This window comes from Trachinotus anak, unplaced genomic scaffold, assembly GCF_046630095.1.
Source record: "Trachinotus anak isolate AG129_WGS33_773 ecotype Australia unplaced genomic scaffold, CSIRO_AGI_Tana_v1 ptg000004l, whole genome shotgun sequence".
Taxonomy (NCBI): domain Eukaryota; kingdom Metazoa; phylum Chordata; class Actinopteri; order Carangiformes; family Carangidae; genus Trachinotus; species Trachinotus anak.
In genome coordinates this window covers 2,763,825-2,788,127 of record NW_027273855.1, presented here as the reverse complement: position 1 = coordinate 2,788,127, position 24,303 = coordinate 2,763,825, and the positions used below count along the sequence as shown (strand labels likewise).

General features: G+C 41.5%; 2 protein-coding genes and 1 long non-coding RNA gene across 5 annotated transcripts in view; 2 read left to right on the top strand and 1 right to left on the bottom strand.

Annotated features, from left to right (window-relative positions):
* The first annotated feature begins 117 nt into the window (after positions 1 to 117).
* arih2 (ariadne homolog 2 (Drosophila)) lies at positions 118 to 17,502 on the top strand. Of its 2 annotated transcripts, none has more exons than XM_071475248.1 (15): positions 118 to 272; positions 4,322 to 4,879; positions 8,040 to 8,107; positions 8,445 to 8,517; positions 9,433 to 9,574; positions 10,648 to 10,769; positions 11,358 to 11,467; positions 11,899 to 12,016; positions 12,284 to 12,334; positions 12,636 to 12,657; positions 13,466 to 13,617; positions 14,065 to 14,208; positions 14,416 to 14,484; positions 14,659 to 14,784; positions 15,799 to 17,502. In XM_071475248.1, exons 2-15 carry the CDS (start codon positions 4,613 to 4,615, stop codon positions 15,868 to 15,870), a joined length of 1,536 nt encoding a protein of 511 aa, XP_071331349.1. In that variant the 5' UTR covers positions 118 to 272; positions 4,322 to 4,612; the 3' UTR covers positions 15,871 to 17,502. The 2 variants fall into 2 exon arrangements, with proteins under 2 accessions (XP_071331349.1, XP_071331350.1); XM_071475249.1 differs by having other exon boundaries at positions 120 to 272; positions 4,347 to 4,879.
* Positions 16,788 to 20,644, bottom strand: LOC139620081 (uncharacterized). The gene is made up of 2 exons (XR_011690734.1): positions 20,445 to 20,644; positions 16,788 to 17,364 (listed from the first exon to the last, which is right to left on the bottom strand). It is a non-coding gene; the product is annotated as an uncharacterized lncRNA (long non-coding RNA).
* The window catches only part of impdh2 (IMP (inosine 5'-monophosphate) dehydrogenase 2), a 12,918-nt gene continuing 8,312 nt past the window's right edge, over positions 19,698 to 24,303 (top strand). For both annotated transcript variants that reach the window (XM_071475247.1, XM_071475246.1), the window contains exons 1-6: positions 19,698 to 20,154; positions 22,158 to 22,206; positions 23,225 to 23,326; positions 23,438 to 23,512; positions 23,861 to 24,067; positions 24,182 to 24,269. In XM_071475247.1, the coding sequence (XP_071331348.1) occupies positions 20,057 to 20,154; positions 22,158 to 22,206; positions 23,225 to 23,326; positions 23,438 to 23,512; positions 23,861 to 24,067; positions 24,182 to 24,269 (619 nt within the window). In that variant the 5' untranslated portion in view covers positions 19,698 to 20,056. The remainder of the gene's footprint in view (positions 20,155 to 22,157; positions 22,207 to 23,224; positions 23,327 to 23,437; positions 23,513 to 23,860; positions 24,068 to 24,181; positions 24,270 to 24,303) is intronic.

Here is a 24,303-nt window from a genome sequence, read left to right as displayed (position 1 = left end):
AAGATATTGTTCCATCTTGCAATACTGCTGAACTAATGATGGGCAGCACTAATGCATGAGCTGAAGCTGCTGCATCCTTCCTAGGAGAGAGGAGAGAGGAGAGAGGAGGCTGGCGTGCGAAACGCGGAAGTGGCGTCATTGATAAGTACCTCTGTAACGGTCTGTCTTCCGCCTACCATCCAGGCGAACACAGTGGAAATCGCGCTTTGGATTTCCCCACACAAAACCACCTCTGGCTGTCAGTGCGGGCTGAGCCGACGCTGCTCTGAGAGGTAAACACCGTCGACTTTAACCAGCGGGAATCACCGCAGCGGCTGTTTAAATGTGTCTGTTTACTCCCGAGCTCCACAGGGCCTTGTTTACATCTCAATCCCCGGACTCGAGTGGGTGATAGGCGGAGGCGCAGCGGGAGGGAACGATAAAGGAGCTGGCTATCCTAGTGAGCTGTTATGTCGTAAATTATTGCTGGGTGACAAAATTAACTTTTTTCTTGAAAACTTTTGCAAGTCTATTCTGAAAGCATCTCGCAATTTAACCCGTCAAACTCGTTGGTTTTGGCATGCCGTTACTTCGCCGCTGAATGTAACTGCCAGCACGCTAGCCAGGAAGCTAATCTGGCTAACGGTAAGTTAGCCGGTCGCTCTGTGGGGTTGACTCCACTGCCGTTTTCAGCTTCAACCTCAAAGTCGGTCCGAAATTGCCTATTTCCAACTATAACCAAGCCGGTTTGTGTGTTGCTAAATCTCTTCCCGAACACCTTACTCCCCACCCCCCAAGATATCAACCCTGTGCTGAGTCGCTGTGACATATTAGCCTAGCAAGATGTGTGTCACCCAGTTTGCTGCCTATTTTTAGCCCGGACCAGGCGGAATGCAAGCATTCGTCTGCCGCTGGTCTGGCACCGGGGCCGGCTGGCAGGCTTTCCCGGCTAACCTTGTTTTCTATCCAGGTGGATATTTGCGAAGTCACATTTGAACCCCGGTGCCAGGAAAACGGTTGTGTTCCGACGTCTGTTGATCTCAGCGCTTACAGATGACATGTCGAAATAAGTCGACGTGGGCCCTCTGTGGCGTTAAAGTTTGTGTCCTCTGCAGAGTGTACTTCTCTCTCAAAGCTGGGAGATTTTATAACCCGTGCTTTATGGAGGGGAAGACACGCTTCTCGTCTCTCCAGGTTCAAAACCCACAGTGTGGACGTGGATAAAAACTGAGAGAGGGCATGGGAAAGTGACATCGGTGCTGCACAACAATGCTTGGACACTTAATTTCCACAATTAATCTTCTACTTGGAAAGGAATGTAATTGCTCTGCCAAATGGCTGGGTGGTATTAGGGGAAAACATGACAATAAATGTCACATAATTTGTTTTAAATATGGGAATATCCCCAGTCCAGTTGTGAGGTTGAAGTTCAGTACTGTAGTTATTCTAAACTGGCAGTCTCGAGTATTTTGGATATCATCCTAAGGGGCGTCTTGGAAGTGCTTCATAATATATTTAAAACTCCACCAAATGATTACAATTGTAGACCAATAAATATAAACATGTGTTGGCCAGATCCTTGGCTGTCACTTAAAAACCCAACCTGCTCATGTATCACTGCCTTGCCGTTGTGTACTTGCACTTTTGGGTTCACCCTCAACTGAGATTGGCTGTTTTGTCCTGTATTTGTGTCCAGTGTTACTGCCAAGTTTGCAACCAAGTTAACTACAGTTATGGACTGTCTCTCCCTCATCCACAAAGCTAAAGCATCTTCACCTAATCCTCTAAACTGTGACATTAAGCCTTAACCCATGTCTTATGTCCTGCATGTGGGAAACAGATTGGCAATACTGTAGGAAAGAGAAATACAGGATATGTGAGCAAGTGCTGATATTAAATCCTGTCTTTGTGAAATTTAATCCGAAACTAGAGTCAGATAGGGGGAGCAGAAGTAGGCCCACAGAAAGAGACACAAACAGAGAGAAGGTGGATCCATAGGAAGGAAATAAGCAGGAGGATGTTAATTGTTCATAGCATAAAAAAGCAGCAAGTCACATGGTAAGTATGGTAGTTAGCTAGTTGTCCTCTAGCCCATAAAGAAAATGTAAAATTTAAATTTATATTTAGTAAATAAAGGAGTTTCTTTGACTGTTAACAGTACATTCCACCTTGTTTTATGGAATAGGTCTTATTCTGTAACGAAAGGTCAACTGCTAAGAAGAGAGGATTGATGAAACCGAGTCAGCCAAAAGTTTTTCAGCAACTGCTTGGTGGCTTGTGCAGCCCGGCTGCGGTGTTGGGGCGCTATATATTATCCACATACATTAAATTTACGAAGAGGATCATTTAGAGGTTGCAGCAAAATTTGTGTTATGTAATAGTTTTAACAGAATCTATCACACAACGGGGTCTGCTGTTCTGAGGGGCCTCAGTCGTCAAGCTAGCATTTTTATGCATGTGCCACAGGGACAAACGAATATTAAAATCCACTTCTACTTTCCAGTCAAAGCGTTTTTAATAACTCACCTCCCAAAGGGTGCTCCCAAATGTGTTCAGCGGAGTGAGATGCAGTCTATCATATTCTAAGCCAGTCAGCATTATTAATTGCAAAGAAATTTCATAAACTAATAATGTAAGATATTAAGATAACACAGTGCTGTGCTGGACTGTGCACACTGGCCCAGGGAAGAAGTAATGGGATTAGTTCTTCTCAGCTCCATGTGTAGATTTTTGTGTGCATTTGCACATTAATTTTATCTAAGATATTTGGCATTTTAAGAATTCCGTTTGTCTTTGAATCTCTACCCAACTCTTAAAATGAACAGTATGGAAACATATTTTATAAATATATTTTTAAAATTTGATCTCTTTCAGTGTGAAAAAAAAATCCAGAATTTTTTTTTCTAAATTGAAACAGAATTATTCTTAAGAAATACTACTTAGATATTTTGTATCCTGACCTTTTAGATGGAGTCTTGCGTGGGTGCTCCTCTGTGGTAATGCAGATGGCAGGGCTTCCTGTCAATGACTGACTTTGTGACCGTTTCTGTTTCCTTTTTACCCTGTGTGATTATTTGGAGCTTCCCTCCACCAGAGCACAACATTTGAGAAGTTAATATAAATTTGTTTTCAGTAGAATTGAGGATGGCCACCTGAGAACAGCAGGGATTTATTGTGTTGTCTGTATCACTGAAATACTGTAGCTCTGTTCTGTAAATACATCTTCACCCTGTTGGAGAGCTATCAGAACAAGGTGGATGACAGCTGAGCCACAGTGTATTGTATTTCAACTTATCTGTCACTTTATACCTTTAGCTTTCATATTTTCTGACAAGGTTTTTATTGATTTATTTCCTACGTAGTTCCTGTTGTGAATTAGAATCACCGTTCTTGGCCATGTATGTTTCTGCATTAAAGGAATTTGACACTGGCTCTCAGTGTAAACAGTTTAAAGACTAATATTCAGGAAGAGCCAACACAAAGATGACACTTCATGTGCTAGGAACATAGAACATATGTGCTGAATGTGAATGATAGCTTGATTAACAGGAATCAACTGGAATTTAAACATAGTCAAATAATTAACATGCATTGACCATTAAAAACAAAAATACATATACATTTCTTTGAATTTGAGATTTTGTCCAAAAACTTGACTTGTATGACAAGTTTGTTACCAGTGACACCTTTTGTGCTGATGCAATACTGGGTCATATTCTCCTGAGAATATAAAGTGCACTGAACCACTGGCATGTACTTTAGCAAATATTGAGTTCCCACATGTTTGGATCAGTCCAAAAAAATGATTTGAAGAGTTTGGGAAATTGACAGAAAATGTGGGCAAAAACATTTTTATTAACCCAATAAGACACACAGTCTAATCTTGCAAGAGAGACTGACTTTAACTTTGTTTTAATATTAAAACAATATGAGCCTGTGTGTGTGTGTGTGTGTGTGTGTGTGTGTGTGTCTCTCTGTGTGTGTGTGTCTCTCTGTGTGTGTGTGTCTCTCTGTGTGTGTGTGTCTCTGTGTGTGTGTCTCTCTGTCTTGGAAACCACTATTGTAAGGTCAACATGGAAGCAGGCAATGCAAATGTTGTGGTTGCATTGCAAGACGGTCTCTAGTTTAACGATGAAATAATCAATTTTTAAAAAGCAGCAGCAGCAATAGTCAACAACTTGATTGATTACTGATGCTTATTTTGTTTGTTTTTACTTATTTTTCCTTTCTTGCTCCACTTCTTTCCTTTCTCCATTTCTTTTCACCTGTTTTTCCCATTCACACCTCTTGCTCTCTTCTTTACTTCTTCTCTTCCTTTTCTCCCTCCTCTCTTTCTCTTCAGTCTTTTTTTTTGGGTCTCTCTTCAGATTGCCCTATAGCCAGCTTTCCAAATGACAGACGGGGAGTGTGACTTCTTCTGCTTCTTCCGCTGCTGCTGAGTGCGCTTCTTACGCGCCTCAGGCAGACAAGAAGCCAGGGTGTCTCTGAGGAGTGACACTAGCAGGTGGAAAGGGGGGCGGAGGAGAAGCAGGGAGGCGCGGCTTCAAAAGAGCCATTTCAGCCAATCGGACCGCTAGGATCCGACAGGTAGGCGGGCCGTCTACCTGTCCGGGTGATTGATTCAGTCGACTGGATGTCTGTGGACATGAACAGCCAGGCGTCGGACAGCAACGAGGAAGACTTCGGGGTGAACTCTGAAGAAGAGGAGGATGAGGACGATGGTGGAGAGGAGGAGGACCAGGGTGACATTGCAGCCTACTACGAGGGTGTGGCCAGCGACGTGGAGCAACAGGGCGCTGACTCCTTTGACCCAGAGGAGTACCAGTTCACCTGTCTCACCTACAAAGAGAGTCAAAGGGTGCTGACGGAGGAGGTTAACACTGTGGCTGCTGAACTGAAGGTGAGTGCAAAAAGAAAAAAATCATTTAACTGTGTATTGTGCAAAACAGTAATAAGACTGATGCGATTTTTACTAGAACAGGAAGAGTCTGGTTACTCTGAGTAGTGATGGTGTGTTCAGATGAAGAGGCATTTTAGTTGTTTTCAGTGACATATTGAAGCAGGGATTTGAGGATATTTCATTAACGCTGGTGAAAAGGTGGAAACTTTTGGATGGGAAACCCCTCGAAGTCCTGGAGGTCAAGGTAGAGATGGGGAGGAGGGAATGTACAGATTTAGAGCTTGCGGTAAAACAGAGAAGTGACAGAAAAAATTAAACGGCAGGAAAGATCAGACATTCACCGATAGAGGAATAAAATCAGTATGTGAGACAGCAGATCTTACTTATTGAACTTTTGCCAAAGTTTTATTTGAATAAGTGATCACAGAAAACATTGGAGGCGACTGAAAGTTGGATTCCTAGTGTTTCTGCTATTTTGTACCCAGGTGTGTTTGTGAGGGCAAACGTCATTGCTGTGGGAAAGCTCGCATTTTGTCTGCAGCAGAATAGCAGCTTCAAGATCCATTGACTGTAGTGTGTTTCTGAAAAGCTGATGGTAGTGTGTAGTGATAGTGTGCATAGAGGCCAAAGCAAGAGGAGAAAATGTCTTTTCAGACCCAGACACATTAGTCTGGATGTTGTCAAGACATCTGAGGCATTTTTGAGGCAATAGTGTGTAGTCTTGATAAAATATCTTAAGTGTCTTTCAGTCAGTGCTCTGAGGGTCTACAAGGCTTTGCGTTTCCAGCATTAATGAGTCTGTCATTTAGTGAGTAACATAAGGTAACTAATGGATGTGCCAAGAGTCTTGATATTATTTGCTCCAAAATAATGGCAAAAGTCTCCAAAATTGTTTTTGCAGTAAATGCTGTTGTGTCTAGCTGCTGTGTGTGTATATGTGCAAAGTTTTAGGCACTGTAAATAAGGTGAGGATGCCTTGAAAAATCACATCATGAGTAGTTTTTCTTTATTAACTTTAGTTAACTGTTGGAGTTAACTCACTTCTTTAGTGTGGTCACCCTTTGCCTTTAAAACAGCACCATTTCCTCTGTGCATGGTTTTTAAGGTAGTCGGCAGGTAGGTTGTTCCAAGCATCTTGGAGAACTTGTCACAGATCTTGTGTGGATTTAGGCTGTCTCATTGTCTTCTGTCTCTTCATGTAATCCCAGACTGACTCCATGATGTTGAGGTCAGGACTCGGTGGGGGCCAGACCATCTGTTGCAGGACTCCATGTTCTTGCCACTGAAGATGGTTCTTTATGACTCTGGCTGTATGTTTGGGCTCGTTGTCATGCTGCAGAATGAATTTGGGACCGATCAGATGCCTCCCTGGTGATACTGCATGACAGATAAAAAGTGCTTAAGTGTTTCAAACTTTTGCACAGTACTGTGTAGGCTAAAGTCTGCTTGACAAGATGGCAACATGTTATGGAGATATTATTGATAATATGTTTGCTGCTGTTGAGGGCACCAAAATAAATTCCCATGAACCATCAGGTTGATATGCCACAAGATTATTGAATCTTGAATATTGAAAGGTGTACAACAAAATTTGTATGTGCACAGTGATGGTTGTATTAAGGTGATCAGCCTGAAGTAGGTACAGTAATTACACTCTTAATTAATTGTAATCTCAGTCTGACAGTTTACATTGTTCAGAGTTCACACATTAATATTTATACATTCTTACACTGGGGCTGAAGGAACATGAGGTTATATCATCTTGAATATGACCTTTAATTCTTCACAGTGAGAAGTGCTTTTTTTTCAGTTTCTTTTTTTTTTTACTCTATTTATTTGGGCTAACTTTGCTGATTGTGCATGCTGTTATGCAGTAACACCTTACTTCACACTCACAGTAATCACACCTGGGAGCTGCTCAGTTTCCTGTTAGCAGGACTGAGCAGCTCCCAGAGGAACAGTTGTGTGTTTCTGGATGGCAGTAGATGAAAGAACGGATTCCTTCTCAGGCGTTTTCCTGGATATAAGAAATTGACCTCAAGGCTTTTCTCCCCAACCCTTGATGTCTGGCCTGTAGTGCACAGTGATATGCTGATGTAATCCTAGATACTCTGAATTGTCTTCCTGCCTCATCTAATACTCACTGCACAGTATCAGCTGAGAGAATACATCCGTTAAACTACAGGGACATCAGAGCGTAAACTACACTTTAGTTTTCTAGGCTGATAAGTCATCAAGGCCAGTGTGTGTTAATGGATTCAGTCCAGCCATTTGTTTTAAAACAGTGTCTATTTATGGAATATATATTGTATTATGGATGAAGCTGCATATTATTTGTTTCATGAATTGCTGAATTTTTCAGTTTGCGTGTCAGTGTCCAAAGTTATGTTTTCAAATGCCTTAATTTCTCTTGTGAGTGACCAGCAAACAAAATGAATTAACAGAAGATTAAGCAAATCTTAACATTTGAGAGGCTGTCAATCATATATATTCTTTTTGTGAAATTAAATACTTTTAACATATATAGTTTTTCTGAGTTGCCCCTCATTTTTGGTTTTATTTTGCTGGGAAGTTATTTGTTCAGTAGCCAAAACATAAGAGCTAAGAAAACAGTGCATTATCTGTGTTTCCAGCAGGCTCAGGGTCTTGGTGCATTTCCTGCTCATCAGAAGTAGAGTCAGCTTTTTATCCATTACAGTAAGAACAGGCAAAGTGGGGACACGAGTGCAGATAAGCTGATTTTCAACACAGCCAAGTCACTTTCCTGGTACAGAAGCAACTTCTCATGCTCTCTCTCTCTCTCTCTCTCTGTTTCTCTCTCTCTCTCTCTGTTTCTCTCTCTCTTTTTCTCTCTCTCTGTCTCTCTCTCTCTTTTTCTCTCTCTCTCTCGCTGTTTCTCTCTCTCTCTGTTTCTCTCTCTCTCTCTCTGTTTCTCTCTCTCTCTCTCTCTCTCTCTCTGTTTCTCTCTCTCTCTCTCTCTCTCTGTTTCTCTCTCTCTCTCTCTCTCTCTCTCTCTGTTTCTCTCTCTCTCTCTCTCTCTCTCTCTCTCTCTGTTTCTCTCTCTCTCTCTCTCTCTCTCTGTTTCTCTCTCTCTCTCTCTCTCTCTCTGTTTCTCTCTCTCTCTCTCTCTCTCTGTCTGTTCTGTGTGTCTCTCTCTCAGGTTTTACCAGCAGTAGCAAAACTGATCCTGGTGCATTTTCACTGGCAGGTTTCACAAATACTGGACAGGTATGTCTCCTCTGCTCCTTCCCTATTCTTGTCTATTTTCATTCTCTCAGTCTTATCTCTTTCATCACCCCATCTCTTCTTCTTTTATTCCTCCTTCCTTTCTGCCCTTTTCTCATGGTTCTCTAGTCTTTTTTTGTTTCTCTTGTTTTTCCTCCTCCTTACTCTCCTTCCCGTGGTATCGCTCTCTCACTCTGAAACTCTCAGGTTCTCATTGTTCAGTTATTTCTCATTGGTTGTCTTATTTTTATTTCTCTCTACATTTCATTGTTCTGCTTTGCAGCTTTAACTTTTTCTCTCTCATCCTCATGTCCCCTGGTTCTGTCCATGTTCCCCACAGATATAAGTCCAACTCGTCTCTGCTGTTGTCAGACGCTCTGGTCCAGCCCAGCAGTACCTGCAGATCAGTCACTGTGAGTAACAAACCACATGCTATAAATCAGGGTTTACTTGTTGACACAAATACTGATTTTATGCCTTGTCTACCTTCAATCAAAATGTTTATATCATTCATATATCAAAAGATAGAAAGTAACCGTACTTAGTTCTTGTGGCATTGGTCCTTTGTGTAAACATGACTTTTATTGAAAGCTTTCAGACATGGGCTGGTAAACAACACTGTGTAAAAGCCATAATAAAACCATTACAGTCATTACAGGTACAGGTTTCTGCTGTACCTATATTTACAGGAAAGTACCTATAAAGACAAATAGTTATCTGGTTACTGCAATGCTGCAGATAATCTACCAGTATTGAAAAAGATCAGCTGATTAATCATTTGACATTAAAAAATGATTATTGATCGCCCAAGTAATTTATTAGGATAATATTGCAAACCTTTTTAAACGATTATATCTCCTTTAATGTGAGGGTTTGCTGCTGTTCTCAGTTTCCTGTCATCAGAATTTAATACCTTCAGGTATTTTGTCAGTGTTTGCACACAAAATAATTTTAAGGCATCACTGTGGTAAGATGAGACGACAAATTATTGTTTTTGTTTTATTTACTAAGCAGTCAGTTCACTAATTGATAAATCAGTAGAGAGAATAATCAGTTGTAGTAGTAACTTCTACTCACACTCGGTGACGGATACATTGGTGCTTGATTCATTAATTTCTTACGGTGAAATTCAGATCGGTTGCACGACCTCTTTTATTGAAAAAATAAAATTCTCCAGTTTTATTTATAATATCTGTGTTGCACTCAAACATTCACCTTTGATTTGATTGATTGTATTTTGCCATTTTATATGTAACAAGCACATTGAGGTTTAGCTCAGGTTGTGTTTGCTGACGTGTTCATGACTCTCATGTGGTTGTGTGTCGCAGGCCCCTCAGTCCCTCCAGTGTGGTGTGTGTCTACAGGTCGTCCGGAGAGACTCCCTGCTGGCACTGCCCTGTCAGCACTCCTTCTGCAAAGCATGCTGGGAGCAGCACTGCACTGTACTGGTCAAAGATGGGATGGGAGTGGGTGAGTAGAGAGTGTGTCTGTGTATGTGTTTGTGTGCATCTGTGTAGTCATCAAAGCTGGTATTAGAGTGGGTGAGTCACACTTTGATCTGAGCGCCCAAGTGTCTGTTCACGTATCTGTACGTCTCTCCTTGTGTTTAAGTGTGTGTGTGTGTGTGTGTGTGTGTGTGTACACTCAGGGTTTCATCACACTTTCAGGCTCTGATCCGTTCATACATTTATTTCAGCCTCTGCTTTCCTGCCTGAGCAGCAGGGTTTGCAGCCTGGTGTTAGATTTAACAGGGCAAGCTGCATCAGTCACGTAATGACACTGTGTTTACCGACAGAAGACACTGCAGATCCTGGCTGGATGCTTGTGCACATGTCCTCAGTTGTTTACATGCTTGTGTGTAGAATCCAAGAGGAGCTTGTGACTTTGAAGATATGGGAGGTGTAATATGAGGTTTTGATGACTCCCATCTGGTGCAAAACATTAACAGGCAGGCCTGCTTGTGCAGCTGCCCAATGATTATAAGTGTGTGTCTGTGGAAGAGTGTGAGCAGGAGAGCAGATGGGTGTGTGGGTGTGCACACGCATCACGTACAAGTTTTTGTACAGTATACTGTATATGTGTGGTACAGTGCATACAGTTTCCCAGAATTGCTGTCCTGTAGTTGTGAGTGTGTGGGAGCTCAAGTGCTCATGAATGTGTGTGTGTGTGTGTGTGTGTGTATATGAGTGTTTGAGCATGTTTGTCTGCTTTAACCCATTGTGTGCCCCTGTGCTAGTTGGTAACAGTCTCTCTGATAAAGTCTGTCTGAATCTGATAAGTATTCCATTATCAGCTGCACAAAGGACATGTTTATGACAACAGATGAACACAGTCCACCTTGTGGGTCATTGTAACACTAGAAACCAACAACACAACCACAGTGGAACTTTCTCAGTCACAGATGATTTTTAAATGACGAGTGCAGTTTATTTGTTCCACATTTGTTCCAGGGTGTTATGTGTACATGCTGCTTCTGTGTCTTCCAGTAATTCAGGGCTCACACAGGGCGCTGTGTGTGTGTGTGTTTGTGTGTTTGTGTTCAGGTATCTCGTGTATGGCTCAGGACTGCTCCTTGCAGATGCCTGAAGACTTTGTCCTGCCACTGCTGCCAGGAGAGGAGCTGAAGGACAAATACAGACGCTACCTCTTCAGAGACTACGTCGAGGTGTGTGTCTGTGTGTGTGTCTGTGTGTGCTGAACCTGTTTGCTCAGCTGTTGCGTCAAGGTCTGCATGTATAGCAAATGAGACGTCAGAGGCATGTGGAGAGTGAGTGAGAGAGAGAGACTCAGTAAGCCCTTGTGTGTTTGTTTCAACAAGTGAATCTTTGAATCTGCATCATAAAATCTGAACCATCTCTCTTGTTGTCTTCACCGTCTGGCTCACAATCTGGGTTTCCATCTACATCTAGTACGATATCTCAAATAAGTCTTTATTTTTGAAGGATCATTCACCCAAATTACAAAAGTTCACTTTCAGTTATATTTACTGAGGTTCTCATGATTGTTTGTGGAAAAATTACATTTGAAATTCAACAGACAGATTGTCCTTGTAACTCTGGATAATCCACAGAACACAGTGTCAAATTTTCATCATCATTCTCACCGCTAAAGTTAAAAGGAACTTAAATCTTCCTGCTCAGTTTTATCCAAAGATGGACATTTATATGTATAACCATAATGATTCATCTCCATTTTGACATTCTTCATGTGTTAGCTAACCCTCTGTGTCTCTCTCTCTCTGTTTGACCTGCAGAATCACTTCCAGTTGCAGTTGTGTCCGGGTGCAGACTGTCCCATTGTCATCAAGGTGCAGGAGCCCCGGGCGCGCAGGGTGCAGTGTAGCCGCTGCAGTGAAGTCTTCTGGTAGGACACACACACACACACACAGAGCATTCATTACAAAATCTACACTAAAGTGCATGTACAAACACTGGGCCTCATATTCAGTTATATGAACGGAATCATACAATTTCACAAGACTCCAGTATTAATAAGTTTTACCAATGTTTGACCACATTTAGTTAAATCTTCTAAGTGCTCTTCGTGCTGTTTGTTACTAACTTTTAAACAATTTCTTAATCTGTCCACAAATTGTATGCTGAGGGCTCTTGCAAATCCCATGCTAGTATTTAAAATGTCTTACTGACTTTATACTGTTGCATAATAGTTCTTAAACATTTTTGTCTGTAGACTGTTTTTAAGACATGACTTTATTATGAAGCTGTTTTTTTTTATTCCTGTAAAGAATAAAAATGTAAATCTCTGTATTTTCTCACTCTTTTTCTGTGTCTCAGTTTTAAATGCCGTCAGATGTACCATGCACCCACAGACTGTGCAACAATCCGAAAATGGCTGACCAAATGCGCCGACGACTCAGAGACGGCCAACTACATCAGCGCACACACTAAAGATGTATGATGGATCTGCCCGTGAACACACACACACACACACACACACACACACACACACACACACACACACACACACATACAAACATACTGTAACCACTGTTACTTGAACATGCTTGCAAACTTACTTATTTTGCATACTCACACCCAAAATCTCCCATAGTTTGAAAACATGTAAAAATACATATTATTTCACTGTGCTGTTACCTTGCTGTAATTGGATCACAGTTGTGTGGTACAGATTGAAATTATGTGTATTTTTCTTCTCTAGTGTCCTAAGTGCAATATCTGCATTGAGAAGAACGGCGGGTGCAATCACATGGTGAGTCAGAGCTGAAAATCACACTTTCCCAGAACACAGGAAATGCTCAAAATATATTCAGACTCTATGAGCTCAACTTTAATAGTTTGACACTTGGTGAAATCAGTCCTGGGCCCAAACACGTTACCTTTCTGTATCTTAGTATATTTTTTTATCAGCCTCTAAGCTTCATGTGAGACATCTCACATTCAGACATTCAGTTGCTGATTTGCTCAGATTCATTCAAAGTGTGACTCACATGGTTGTTTTTCAAGTTTCTGGTTCACTAATTCAATTCCTCTCATGTCTTTCTTTGTTCCAGCAATGCTCCAAGTGTAAACATGGTGAGTAGTATGTCTCATTTTCACACCTCCTGTATGATCTTGTGAAGCATGAAGCTGCTGTTCTCTGAGGCACTTGGCATCCACCTAGTGGCATGTTGCATCACACAAAAAGTAGCCTTCCGTTATAATAGCAAGACAAAAATGACTGAACTTCTGAGGAACTCTAAGTAAAAGACAACACCTGGTTACAAGGAAAGACTGCACAAGTTCGATGGAATCAGTTAGTTTAGGATTGTGGCTAAACCAAACTGGTTAGTCATCTGGAGAAGTGGAAAACCACAATTACCAACCACAACCAACATCAGTCAGTTTATATTAACTGGAGACTTGAGAATTCAGCAGAGCCTTTAGGCAGCTCTGTGATAAAGAAGTGTAAACAGTGGTTTGTAAACAGGATTCTCAAGTGGTGTGTCTCTTCAGTCAGTACACTCACATAGTACACGTTGTACGCAGTTAGCTCACTGGCGCGGTGCGTGAATTTCAACAGAGTAGCGTTGTCCCAAATCAAACACTTACCAGAAATGACGATTACAACATGTAACCTCGATTGCCGCCCACCTGCTGGCTGCTGTGCTCACTTGACTTAAAGGTTTTACTTTACGGTGTGTGCCTCCTGTGTCATGCATTTTCAGTGCACCGTCTGGGTGCTTACAGTGCACTGCATGTTGCCGTATTTGTCAATGTGAATACACTTGTGCACACAAAAGGGCACGTGTGAGAATGGAGGTACACGGATTGAGACACAGCTTTACTGTACATGCTGTGTACTGCGTGTTTGTGGTGAAGTGTGTTTTGTGTCTCCTGACAGACTTCTGCTGGATGTGTCTTGGTGACTGGAAGACTCATGGCAGCGAATACTACGAGTGCAGCCGCTACAAAGAAAACCCTGATATAGTCAACCAGAGCCAGCAGGCTCAGGCCAGAGAGGCCCTCAAGAAATACCTCTTCTACTTTGAGAGGGTGAGTTTTTTGTGTCCCCATATGTGTTTTATTCAAATAACATAAAATAAAAATGTATTAAGAGCAAAATGCTCAGTATAACTCCTTCCTAGAAAGAAGTAAAGAGTAAAAAAACTTGCCTGTCTTTACTTTTGTTGATTTTTGCTTTTGTTTTCTGTGCAAAGCCTGAGACCAGACCAGATGAACTCTGGTGAAAACTGTTGTAATTTCATCGTTCAAACCAGAGGGAGATTAACACATAACAGATTTCCTGTACACAAGTTTTTAGGGACTTTTGTGATGGGGAAGTTGTTCTCTGGACAAAAGACACTGCACACTCCCTGAATCTTACAACTAGAACATTTTATTAATACAAACAAGTTTCATTTCAACAAAGTTTGAGATCTACTAGAGACATATTATTTTTTTCTGTCTTTATTTTTTTTCTATCCTTTTTTTTCTCACCAGTGGGAGAATCATAACAAGTCTCTGCAGTTGGAGGCTCAGACATACCAGAGGATCCAGGAGAAGATCCAGGAGAGAGTGATGAACAACCTGGGAACCTGGATCGACTGGCAGTACCTACATAACGCTGCAAAGCTACTGGCTAAGGTACTTCCACACTAAACAGTGACTGAGTGTGCATGCTTGTTGCAGAGGTCGTAAGTGATTGGTGTAGGGTGTGGGGGGGGCACTATTTTAAATTTAACTAAATGACAGGGTTGTTTAAATTCAATTTCAAACCTCACTCTCTGTCAGAGTAGAAAGAAAAAGAGCAGTGAGCATGATGACTAACTGTTGGTGTCTTTTTGTTTTCAGTGTCGCTACACACTGCAGTATACATACCCCTATGCCTATTACATGGAGTCCGGCCCACGCAAGAAACTGGTGAGTGAACACGTGTTATAATGACATAGTAACTGTATCCTGGTTTCATCCTACAGCCTATTTTGAGTTTTGACCCTATAATGTCTTTAATCATCTTTGTTTTTCTCAGTGGAGAGAAGTGATGTATCTAGCCTGATTTTTTTCTTCCTCTTTTTTAAAATCTGTCCACTGCAGTTTGAGTACCAGCAGGCCCAGCTGGAGGCAGAGATCGAGAACCTGTCGTGGAAGGTGGAGCGAGCCGACAGCTACGAGAGAGGAGTGGTGGGAGGCGAGGGGGAGCTCAGTGCCAGTGACAGAGGGGTAAGGGGGGGATAATATATGATATATAGGAGTCAACCTAAGCATAACAAGGGGAAGTCAGAAACTGACTGATTAAGGAGAAGATGAGCAAAGGAATGCATATTGTTTTTGTTTTTTGTGTTGGTCAAATTACATATTAAGTGATGAGAACACACAGACAGGAAAGACAGAAGTCATCCACGTGTCCCTGATATTACAGCCCCTTTTCCACTGGTCAAAAAACCTGCTATGACCAGTTAACATTGGGATTTTGTCAGCAATGGAAAAGGGTACGATTGACATTCACATCTGGGTCAAATGACTCTGCATTAGACGCAGGTATTTATCTGCTCCAGCTCCATTCTGCAGTGATGTAAACACAACACCTGGGTGAAGAATCATTTTCACCGCTTTTCTGTGCTGTGACGTCTTCAGAGCATACACACTGTAAACAGACCTGTCATCTGTGCTCTGTGCAGACCTGTGAGCAGTGCTCTTATAACAGAAACACCACAGCTACACTGCGCTTGAGGATGAAAGAATGAGCTGCAGCCCCAAAATAAGTTTCAAAAACACACTCTTACATGGAGGCCCTGGCACTTTGAAGAACACCAACCCGGGATGAGATGTGACAGATCCGTTTTACAATTTAAATTTTCGGTTTCTCTGTGAAGAGTCTTTCAAGGTTATGGCAGGTCTTATATTTTCCATAAACAGATCAAAACTATCTTTATGTACTTTCCTACCGTGTCTGAGGCACTTAACGTCAAACTCGTTGGTTCCTACTGAGGATGGAAATCTTTGAAAATAGGTCACAAACGTTTAGTTTCAGTTTGAAAGAAGGTTCAGTATTTTCCTAAGACCAATGGGTGCTCCAGTTTTTAGTTAAGTTCAATATGTTACTGTAGCAGTAAATGGTGTGTTTGTTGTGGCTAATTGATTGTTGTTTGTTTGTTGTATTTGTAGAAAATAAGAAAAATGTATAATATTGACTTATTACAATGACTGATAATTTGTCTGTTGTTTTTTTGTCAGGATCTGGAGAATCAGATGCACATTGCTGAGCAGAGGCGACGCACACTGCTGAAGGATTTCCACGACACCTGAAGCTCCATCGCGACTGCAAAGCACCAGCATCTCCCACCTGACTTTTCTTGCCTCCTACCTGTGCTTCTCTCCATGATCCATCCTTCGGTGCAGTCATACTGACCCCTCCTTTTGCTTCTCTACACTCGCTCATTTGCTACTTTCTTTCTGTCTTTCTTCCTTCCTCTCACTCCCATAATGCTGCAGGGTCAGAGAATAGCACGATTGTATCTCCCCTTCCTCTTCTCATCCTCACCCTCACCTCATTTACATGTTTTGGCTTCAGAGCATCACATTCACTGTGGTTACACTTGTTGGAGCTTTTCAGATCTGATCATAAAGGTCACATTTTGAGGTTTTGTCAAGTTTGTGAAAACAGCAGGTATTTTTTATTTCACTTTCAGAATTTAGAAAAAAAGAAATTAAAGCGACACGTTGCCTGTTGAAGAGAGTGTGTAAGAGGCAGAGCGGATGAAGATGTGAGAGAAGGAACTTTTTTTTTTTTTTTTTTTTCTTTGAAGACATGGTGCTGATTGTGGATCTGCATTTGGTGGTTTTAAATCGACCATAATGGCTAGCAGGCATTTGTTGGTAGTTAAACCTGTAGCACTTACTCAATTTTGTCTGAACACACGCAGAGCTGAAACTCAAAAATTCCCACAGATTTACTCTTGATGTCAGTTTCCTTTCCTGTACGGCCAGAGGCTGATGGGAATAATTCTGGATAAAACATGTCTCTGTCACTGCCCTGGCTCTGGTTTGAACAAACTTTGTGACCGAGCAGCACAGGTGCAACTTGACATGGCGGTGAACAATGACATGATATGAATATGGTGTGTTTGCTGTGAAAAAGATGGTGACATGGTCCCACATACTCCTTAAATTACTTGGGAAAAAACAAACAAAAAAAAGCAAATACAGTATTTTCCTACATATGATGCATGTTCATATACGCAAGATATTATAGAATAAGATTAATTGTGTTAACATGACAGCTTTTTTTTTTTTTTTTTTTTTTAAGATTTTGTCACCAGTGTTTCACAGTAAACACACCTTCCCCCTCGGGTTGTGTCAGGGTCAAACCGGCTGCTACTGGCTACAAATAGCTGCTAGTCGTTATTAACTGAGTAAAACTACTGAATTACTCCCATTCCTGTCTCTTAACATTCTCATACTGGTGCTTGATCATAGTCAGCTAATGCAGATGGAGACGAGTGCGAGCCTGGCCTTCTAACACCTCCACTGATCAGATGCTTCGTAGCAGCAAGTGTAATCTCAGCCATTCACGCACACTACAGCACCACCCACCGACACTGACACAGCATGCACACGTCGACACACTCACGCTCAAAAACACTCCGCTGCAGAAAATAAAAACCGTTACCTGTTGATTTGCCTCCATCCCTCCATCTCGTGCTCTCTTCTCTTTCTTTACAGTCATGCCCTCACTTTGTTTTGCTCTTTGTTTTCTCTTTTCTTCCTGCTCACATTGTTCACTTTTCTTCTGGAACATTGCTGTTGATAGATAGATCGTTTAAAAAAAAAAAAAAGAAAAACAAAAAGAGAAAAAAAATACAAAAAAAATTGCTGTAATTTTCAACGGTTGTACATTAATACAGAAATAGAGTTACTGAGAGAGTTTTTAAAACCGGACCCTGTGTCTTGTGTGTTCATTACACACACACACACACACACACACACACACACACACACACACACACACACACACACACACACACACACGTACAATTCAATTTAAATGGATAGGAGTCAAGTAGAAGTGATTATATTTTCATATGCAGTAGGGTTAAGTAGGGTCAAGTTTTGTTTCATTTTGTTTTTCATATTAAAGGAGGAAACGTGATGACTTAATGATCCTTGTAGGGAAATGTTTCCTATAAATTAACAAAAGGCTCATGACATTTTTAACACAACTCCCAAACAACAAAACCACCCGAAGACTGATTTATGCAGAATAAACCATCCATAAAAATTCAGCCGAGATGTATAAATACCTTGTTTTTGTTGACAGTGGCAGAACCATTGGTCATAATGAACTTTCTTTAACTGATGTGATGCTTCACCCCAAGAAATGACAGGGATACACATGATCCACACTGTGATTATATATTGATAAAGGAAGAAATCTGTAAGCCCTCAAACATAAATACTCAATGTGCCACTCATTGATCACACTGAACCTCAGATCCATTGTCTTCTACATCTGTGATGTAAATATGAACAATAGAACAATGAGTTTAAAAAAAAAAAAATTTTTAAAACATTTTGAATCATTTTGAATGTTTCTCAACAGTCACTGCGGTGTTGACACATGCTGCAGAAACCCAGGCCACCTCTGACATTATCAGATTGGCACCTCCTCTCACACAGGGCCTGCTGTGTCCGCTGCAGCCTAATATAGTTACGTGTAATAGTGTGCCGAGGGAGTTATTAACTGCTCCACTGCTCTGCTTGACCTTATGTGTGTGTGACCCACTTTCACCTTCACATAGTGACATGACGCGTGGGGAAAATTGCACCCTCAAGTGTTTGTTCCAAAGCAGGACAGCCGTGTGATTCCTAACTTAAAACTACTTTAACTGGCTGTAAGAATTTTCTTTTTAAAGCTACTGCAAAATAGGATAAGTTCAGATAAAGTGGGACACATTTTGAGTTTCCGGCCTCTGTAAAATTCACCAACCTCTTTCAAGTTACCAGCCCAACAGTATGACGTATTTTTGGGGGATGTATATTTTTAGCTGCAAACAAATGAAAGGAGGTCCTGCTGATATCATAGGATCCATGACACAGCAGTTTGTTCCTAAATCCAAATATCATATTTACATGTATGGGGCACTGTCAATCAGTCAGTCATTAGAAAAAATAATTGATAATGAAGATGATAGTTGGCTGCAGGTTCTCCTGTGATAAAATTAACACTCCCCTGCCTGAGGTTTTCTGAGTGTTAATTATTTGACACAAAAAAAAAAAAAAACGGAAGCAAATTGATTAAACTCAACTTTACAATAGATTAGCTTAATATAAACTAAAAAAGTTAAGGCCTTAAAAATTATACTTCAGTCGGTGCAAGTTTCTTTTAATTAATCCCACATGACATGGAGTAAACTTTATCGGTATTTCTGTTGGAGGAGTGTTTCAGAGAGTTGCTGCTCTCACCACATAAATGAATTCATGTGTCAAAATCCAGTTTTAAGTCCATCATCTTTTTAGTTTATATTGAGGTAATTTGTTGAAGCTCATTTTTTTTTCATTGAGTTGCTGCCATTTTTCCTGTGTCAAATTATGAACGCACAGAAAGGTAGTATTATTCCATGATCAGAATAGGTCTGAAAATAATTTAATTTATTTGTTCAATATGTAAAATGATTTTTTTTTTAAATAAAGAAAAAAACTCATCATTATTTCCTGTAGCTCTTGTTTTATCTGACCAAAGTCAGAAACCTGAAGATTATTATACAGAGAGTTTCTGTTATTTAGCCTTTAGCCTTCACTGGCAAAAATGAGTTGGACAAAAGAAAATGCAATACAATTCAACAGCACCACAAAATGCATCCTTATGATGGCCATCATCACCAAATGGTGATCAGCTCAAACAAAAACTGAGCAATATACCCATCATGAAAGAGGATTTACTGCAGGAAATATCTGTCTCTATATGTACACATGCAAAATATATAGTAATATATCACATTTGAATTATTATTAATAAAACGTATAATAATAATAATAATGATGATGATAATAATAATGATAATAAAAATAATAATAATAATAATAATGATATAAAGCTAAGGGGCGGGGTGGGCGGATGTGACGTCAGCCGGAAGTGCTGTCAGACACGGGAATAACGCACATGTTGGAGGGAGCTGCAGAGACACCGTGAGCACCGAGCGCCGAGCCCCTTCAGACCGACACCAGCCCAGCTTGTCGCCGGTAACCCGGTCACACGGAGCGGACCATCTCTGCAGCTCGGAGCCGCACGAAGCAGGACAGCGGTCGACCGGTTGACCGCCCAGGGAGGGGAGCTACCGCCGCGGCGGTGGAGGAAAGTTCTCGGTGTCCGTCCCGGGGCCTGTGTGTGTGTGTGTGTGTGTGTGTGTGTGTGTGTGTGTTTGCCTTCGCGGGTCGGTGAGTTGTCTGTAGTCGGTCAGGAGCGAGCAGGGGACCGCTGGGTTTCTTGGACGTCATGGCGGACTACCTGATCAGCGGGCAGACCGGTTACGTCCCCGACGACGGGCTAACGGGACAGCAGCTGTTCAACGGAGGAGACGGGCTCACTTACAAGTAAAGACGCCGGGCTAACCGGTCCTAACACGGCGATACACTCCACGGGCATCCCGTTGTGTTAGCTTAGCCTGCTAGCAGTAATTAAAGGATATTTCTGGGCCTGGGTCCTTCCAGTGGCCAGACGCTCTCAGCACCGGGTCATGGGTCCAGCATCTGTTCAAAGCAGCATTAAGCTTCTACCTCTATGAAGAGACAGTCCTCAGTGTGGGTCGTTCTCATGGACACCTGGTCCTACATTTCCCATAATGCAAACTTCAAACTTTATAAAGCAACAAAAGACAATATACCCTTGTTTTCACAGGCTGAGTAGATCTCCTCATGACAAGTAAACCAAACTTCAGGTTTGAAACCAGTGGAGCAGCCGTGTAAATGTCCAGTCTTCTCACAGGAACAGTAGAAGTTAGAGCTCAAAGTGGTGTCTTACATTTAACATTCATAACAAGGACCTAGAGACAGCTTCGTGTGCTCTGATAGGGCAGCTCTTACAATAGGAAAACAAAGGTTGCCAAGTTAATTCGCTGTTGTGTTTGAACTATAAGGTCAAAGTTCAGAAAACCTGCGTCCCTGTGTTTACATCACCAACTGGGAAATCACTGTTGTTGGCAGCAGAACAAACACATTGAGCCGTCATCAGTGAAGTTTTATGACTGCTGTGAACTTTATACATAGAGAGGAATTATTTTTTTCACTTTTTAAATGTCTGTCAAGAAGAATTGCTGATAACTGAACAAGTGCATGGTGTATAAAGTGAAAACAGTGGTGTAACTTTCTCCTGCAGCCTCTTGGAAATGAGATGGGAACACATTCCTTCTGCACACACACAGGTCCCAAATTTAGGCCCCGGTTTACACAGGCCAGTGTTGTTGTGCTGGACCGTGTGGAGCCCTGCTATATTTAGACCATCTGTGTGGTAATGCTCCGTAAATCAAAGCAAGAATATTAGTGCAATGTACTCAACAGTAAAAGTTGTCGGCACCATCATAAAATTGCTTATTCTGACCAGCAGCCAAACAAAGTCAGCGACATGAAAAAGAGCAGAGCGTGAAACCTTGTAGCCAGCAAATGTTTGGTGCTGTAACAATTCATGTCAGTGAAGTTAATGCAATTTTAATAATAGATCAGTTTGTTTGTCATTTACCGAGTACAAATGCTGTACATTTGCTGGCCACAACATGTCAAATGTGAGTGTTTGCTGCTTTTTATGGCTTCACATTGAGTCAAAGGACTGTTGTTGATGGCACTTCGGCCTCTGGGAGAATATAATGGACATTTTTCACTATTTTCAGGAATTTTATTTGAAAGTGAAAAATTAAGCATGAACCATATTATGGCAGTGATACAGCAAAGTTGATCAACTCTTCAACATTGTCTTAATTTATTTTTTTAATTGATTAGTTTGAATGCTGTTTTTCAGCATATTAAAGTATCGTAGGTATAGTTACATGAGCGACAGTGACTCACCTCACATGTTGGTGCACGCTGTCTCTCTCTGGTCTCACTGTCACGTGGGCCTTGCTGCAACTCTGATCCAACAGGGCTCGTCAGGCATTTAAGAAATTCTCTGCAGAAATATTTTACATATTCACTCGTCCTGTAACTTGACAACCTCTGAGGATTCCCGAGAAAGAAATTCATGTTATGTCCTGCTCTGAGTAGCTCATGTCACATTTTTTCCCTCGACTGCTTTCTTGGTTTTCTATTTCTGAACTGGAAAATATTTAGCTGGCAAATATTTACTCAAGCATGCTAACTATTTACACACACACGAACTACAAAAGTGTGATTTAAGTGCATGTTTACTCGTTACATTTAAAAAATGAAATCTTAGACCTCTAATTGTTTAGTGAAGCGTTATCAAGCAGGAGGTTTCCAGATCATGACATCTGAATCTTTCCTGTCTGATTGGCTGAGGCAGGTTCAAAGCTGCTACAATGGACAGGTCTTGTGAGGTCTACATATGCTGTGGTAACCTCTTTCTTCCCTTCTTATCTCTCCTTTAGTGACTTTCTGATTCTGCCTGGTTACATCGACTTCACCTCAGATCAAGTGGTGAGTTGTTGAGTTGTGATGGAGGAAAACATTTATTTACCAACACACAGAATCTGATTAACCCGGCTGTTTGGCATTAAACTAATCTGAGTTTGGGACGATATCCTGGGCGGGAGTGAGGATTATCAGCCTCCTGTCACAAATTTCCTGAATTCGGGTCACTGTATTTCCATTGTTTAATAATTATGATTTCAAATCTATACTTGATCACGGTATTTTCACTTTAAAGCCTATTTAATTCTTGCTGAACGTTGCCACTGAAACTTTTATGGGATAATGGTTAATTCTAAAATATTGTATAACAGAAGCACAAGAAGAGAAGAGTCGTGAAGTTAGTCAGGATTTTCTGTTACATAGAATTATCTGTTTAAAGTTTTCTACCATTAACCACCATAACCTACTTGTCATACCAGACCAGATAATTTAACAAGTCATCAACTACCAATATATAAAACCCACATTTTGTACCAAAAACATGCAAACACCACTGCAAATAAATGTCTATAAATCTGCTTAGAGATCAGAGAATAAAGCAGCTCCTCAGTCAGTGATCCAGTGATAGTTGTCAGCACATCCAATGGTACCTAACAAACAGGAAGTTAAAATAGATAAACTTATTTTTCAAAAATGTAAACAGACGTGGGCTTAACTCACTTAATCCACAGCAACAGGTTTCCTGTTTGTTGGAAAAGTTTAGTTTATATCTGTTGTGTTATCACTGCATGTCGCCTTCAGCACAGCTGATGTAAACAAACCTGACAGTGTAACTCATTCTGACAAATAATGATTTGGTGGTGCGGGGGGGGGGGTATTATGTACTATGCATCAGTATACTATAAATATTCCTACATAATATATCCTGTATACTCTCGGTATGTAGTAGGAGAATCATGGCACAACACCAGCAGCCTGAGACTGAAGCAGCTGAATATTTGCTCCTGTGACATGTGAAAGTGTTTGTGACACATGAAGGATAAAGTGCTGAACTATAGGATTCCACTGTGCGTCTCTTACCCAGGACCTGACTTCAGCGCTCACCAAACAAATCACCATGAAGACCCCCTTCGTCTCCTCTCCCATGGACACCGTCACAGAGGCCAACATGGCCATCGCTATGGCAGTGAGTATAACACACAAACACACGAAGGTTTCCCAGTGTTGTTGACTGTTTGTTGTCCCTGTCATCACGTTTGCCCGCCGTGACACACCCTGATGTCCCGTCTCCTCCCAGCTAACGGGTGGCATCGGCTTCATTCACCACAACTGCACTCCAGAGTTCCAGGCCAACGAAGTTCGCAAAGTCAAGGTAGAGATGATGACGTTGTTCTGTTCTTTCTTTCTTTCACCTGTTCTTTCTTTTCATTCATCTCCTCATTCAGTCTTATTATTGCTCTTTATTTTGTATGTTTATCTTCATCTTCCTCGTCTCACATTATCTTCTCTTTTGTACTTGTTTTGTCCTTTTAGTCGCTGCAGTCAGTTTGGATTTAGATAGATCCAGTAGAACTATATTTACCCCAGCATGCCCTGCTCCTCTGCTGTAGGCAGTGATTTCTTTTTCTTCTCCACCACTGCTCCTTCTCCCGCCTCCCATTACTCTTCCTAATCCCCATCCCTCTTTTTCCTCACCTCCTTCCCTCCCTCCCTCCTCCAGCGTTATGAGCAGGGCTTCATCACAGACCCTGTAGTGATGAGCCCCAACGAGCGCGTACGAGACGTCTTCCAGGCCAAGGCTCGCCACGGCTTTTGCGGCATCCCCATCACAGACAACGGCAAAATGGGCGGCAAGCTGGTCGGCATCATTTCTTCCAGAGACATAGATTTCCTGAAGGAGGAGGACCATGACCTGCTACTGAGCGAGGTGAGACAAGTCACAGTATTTTCCCCAAGAGCCTGAACTTTTCACCGTCTCAGGAACCTCACCATTAAATACAGATGCTGAGTTTACCTCCTTTCTGTGTCACCGTCTTCACAGGTGATGACAAAGCGAGAGGACCTAGTTGTTGCCCCCGCTGGAGTGACACTGAAAGAAGCCAATGAAATCCTCCAGAGGAGTAAGAAAGGTGAGTAGAATGTTAAATCGTGAATTTAAAAAAA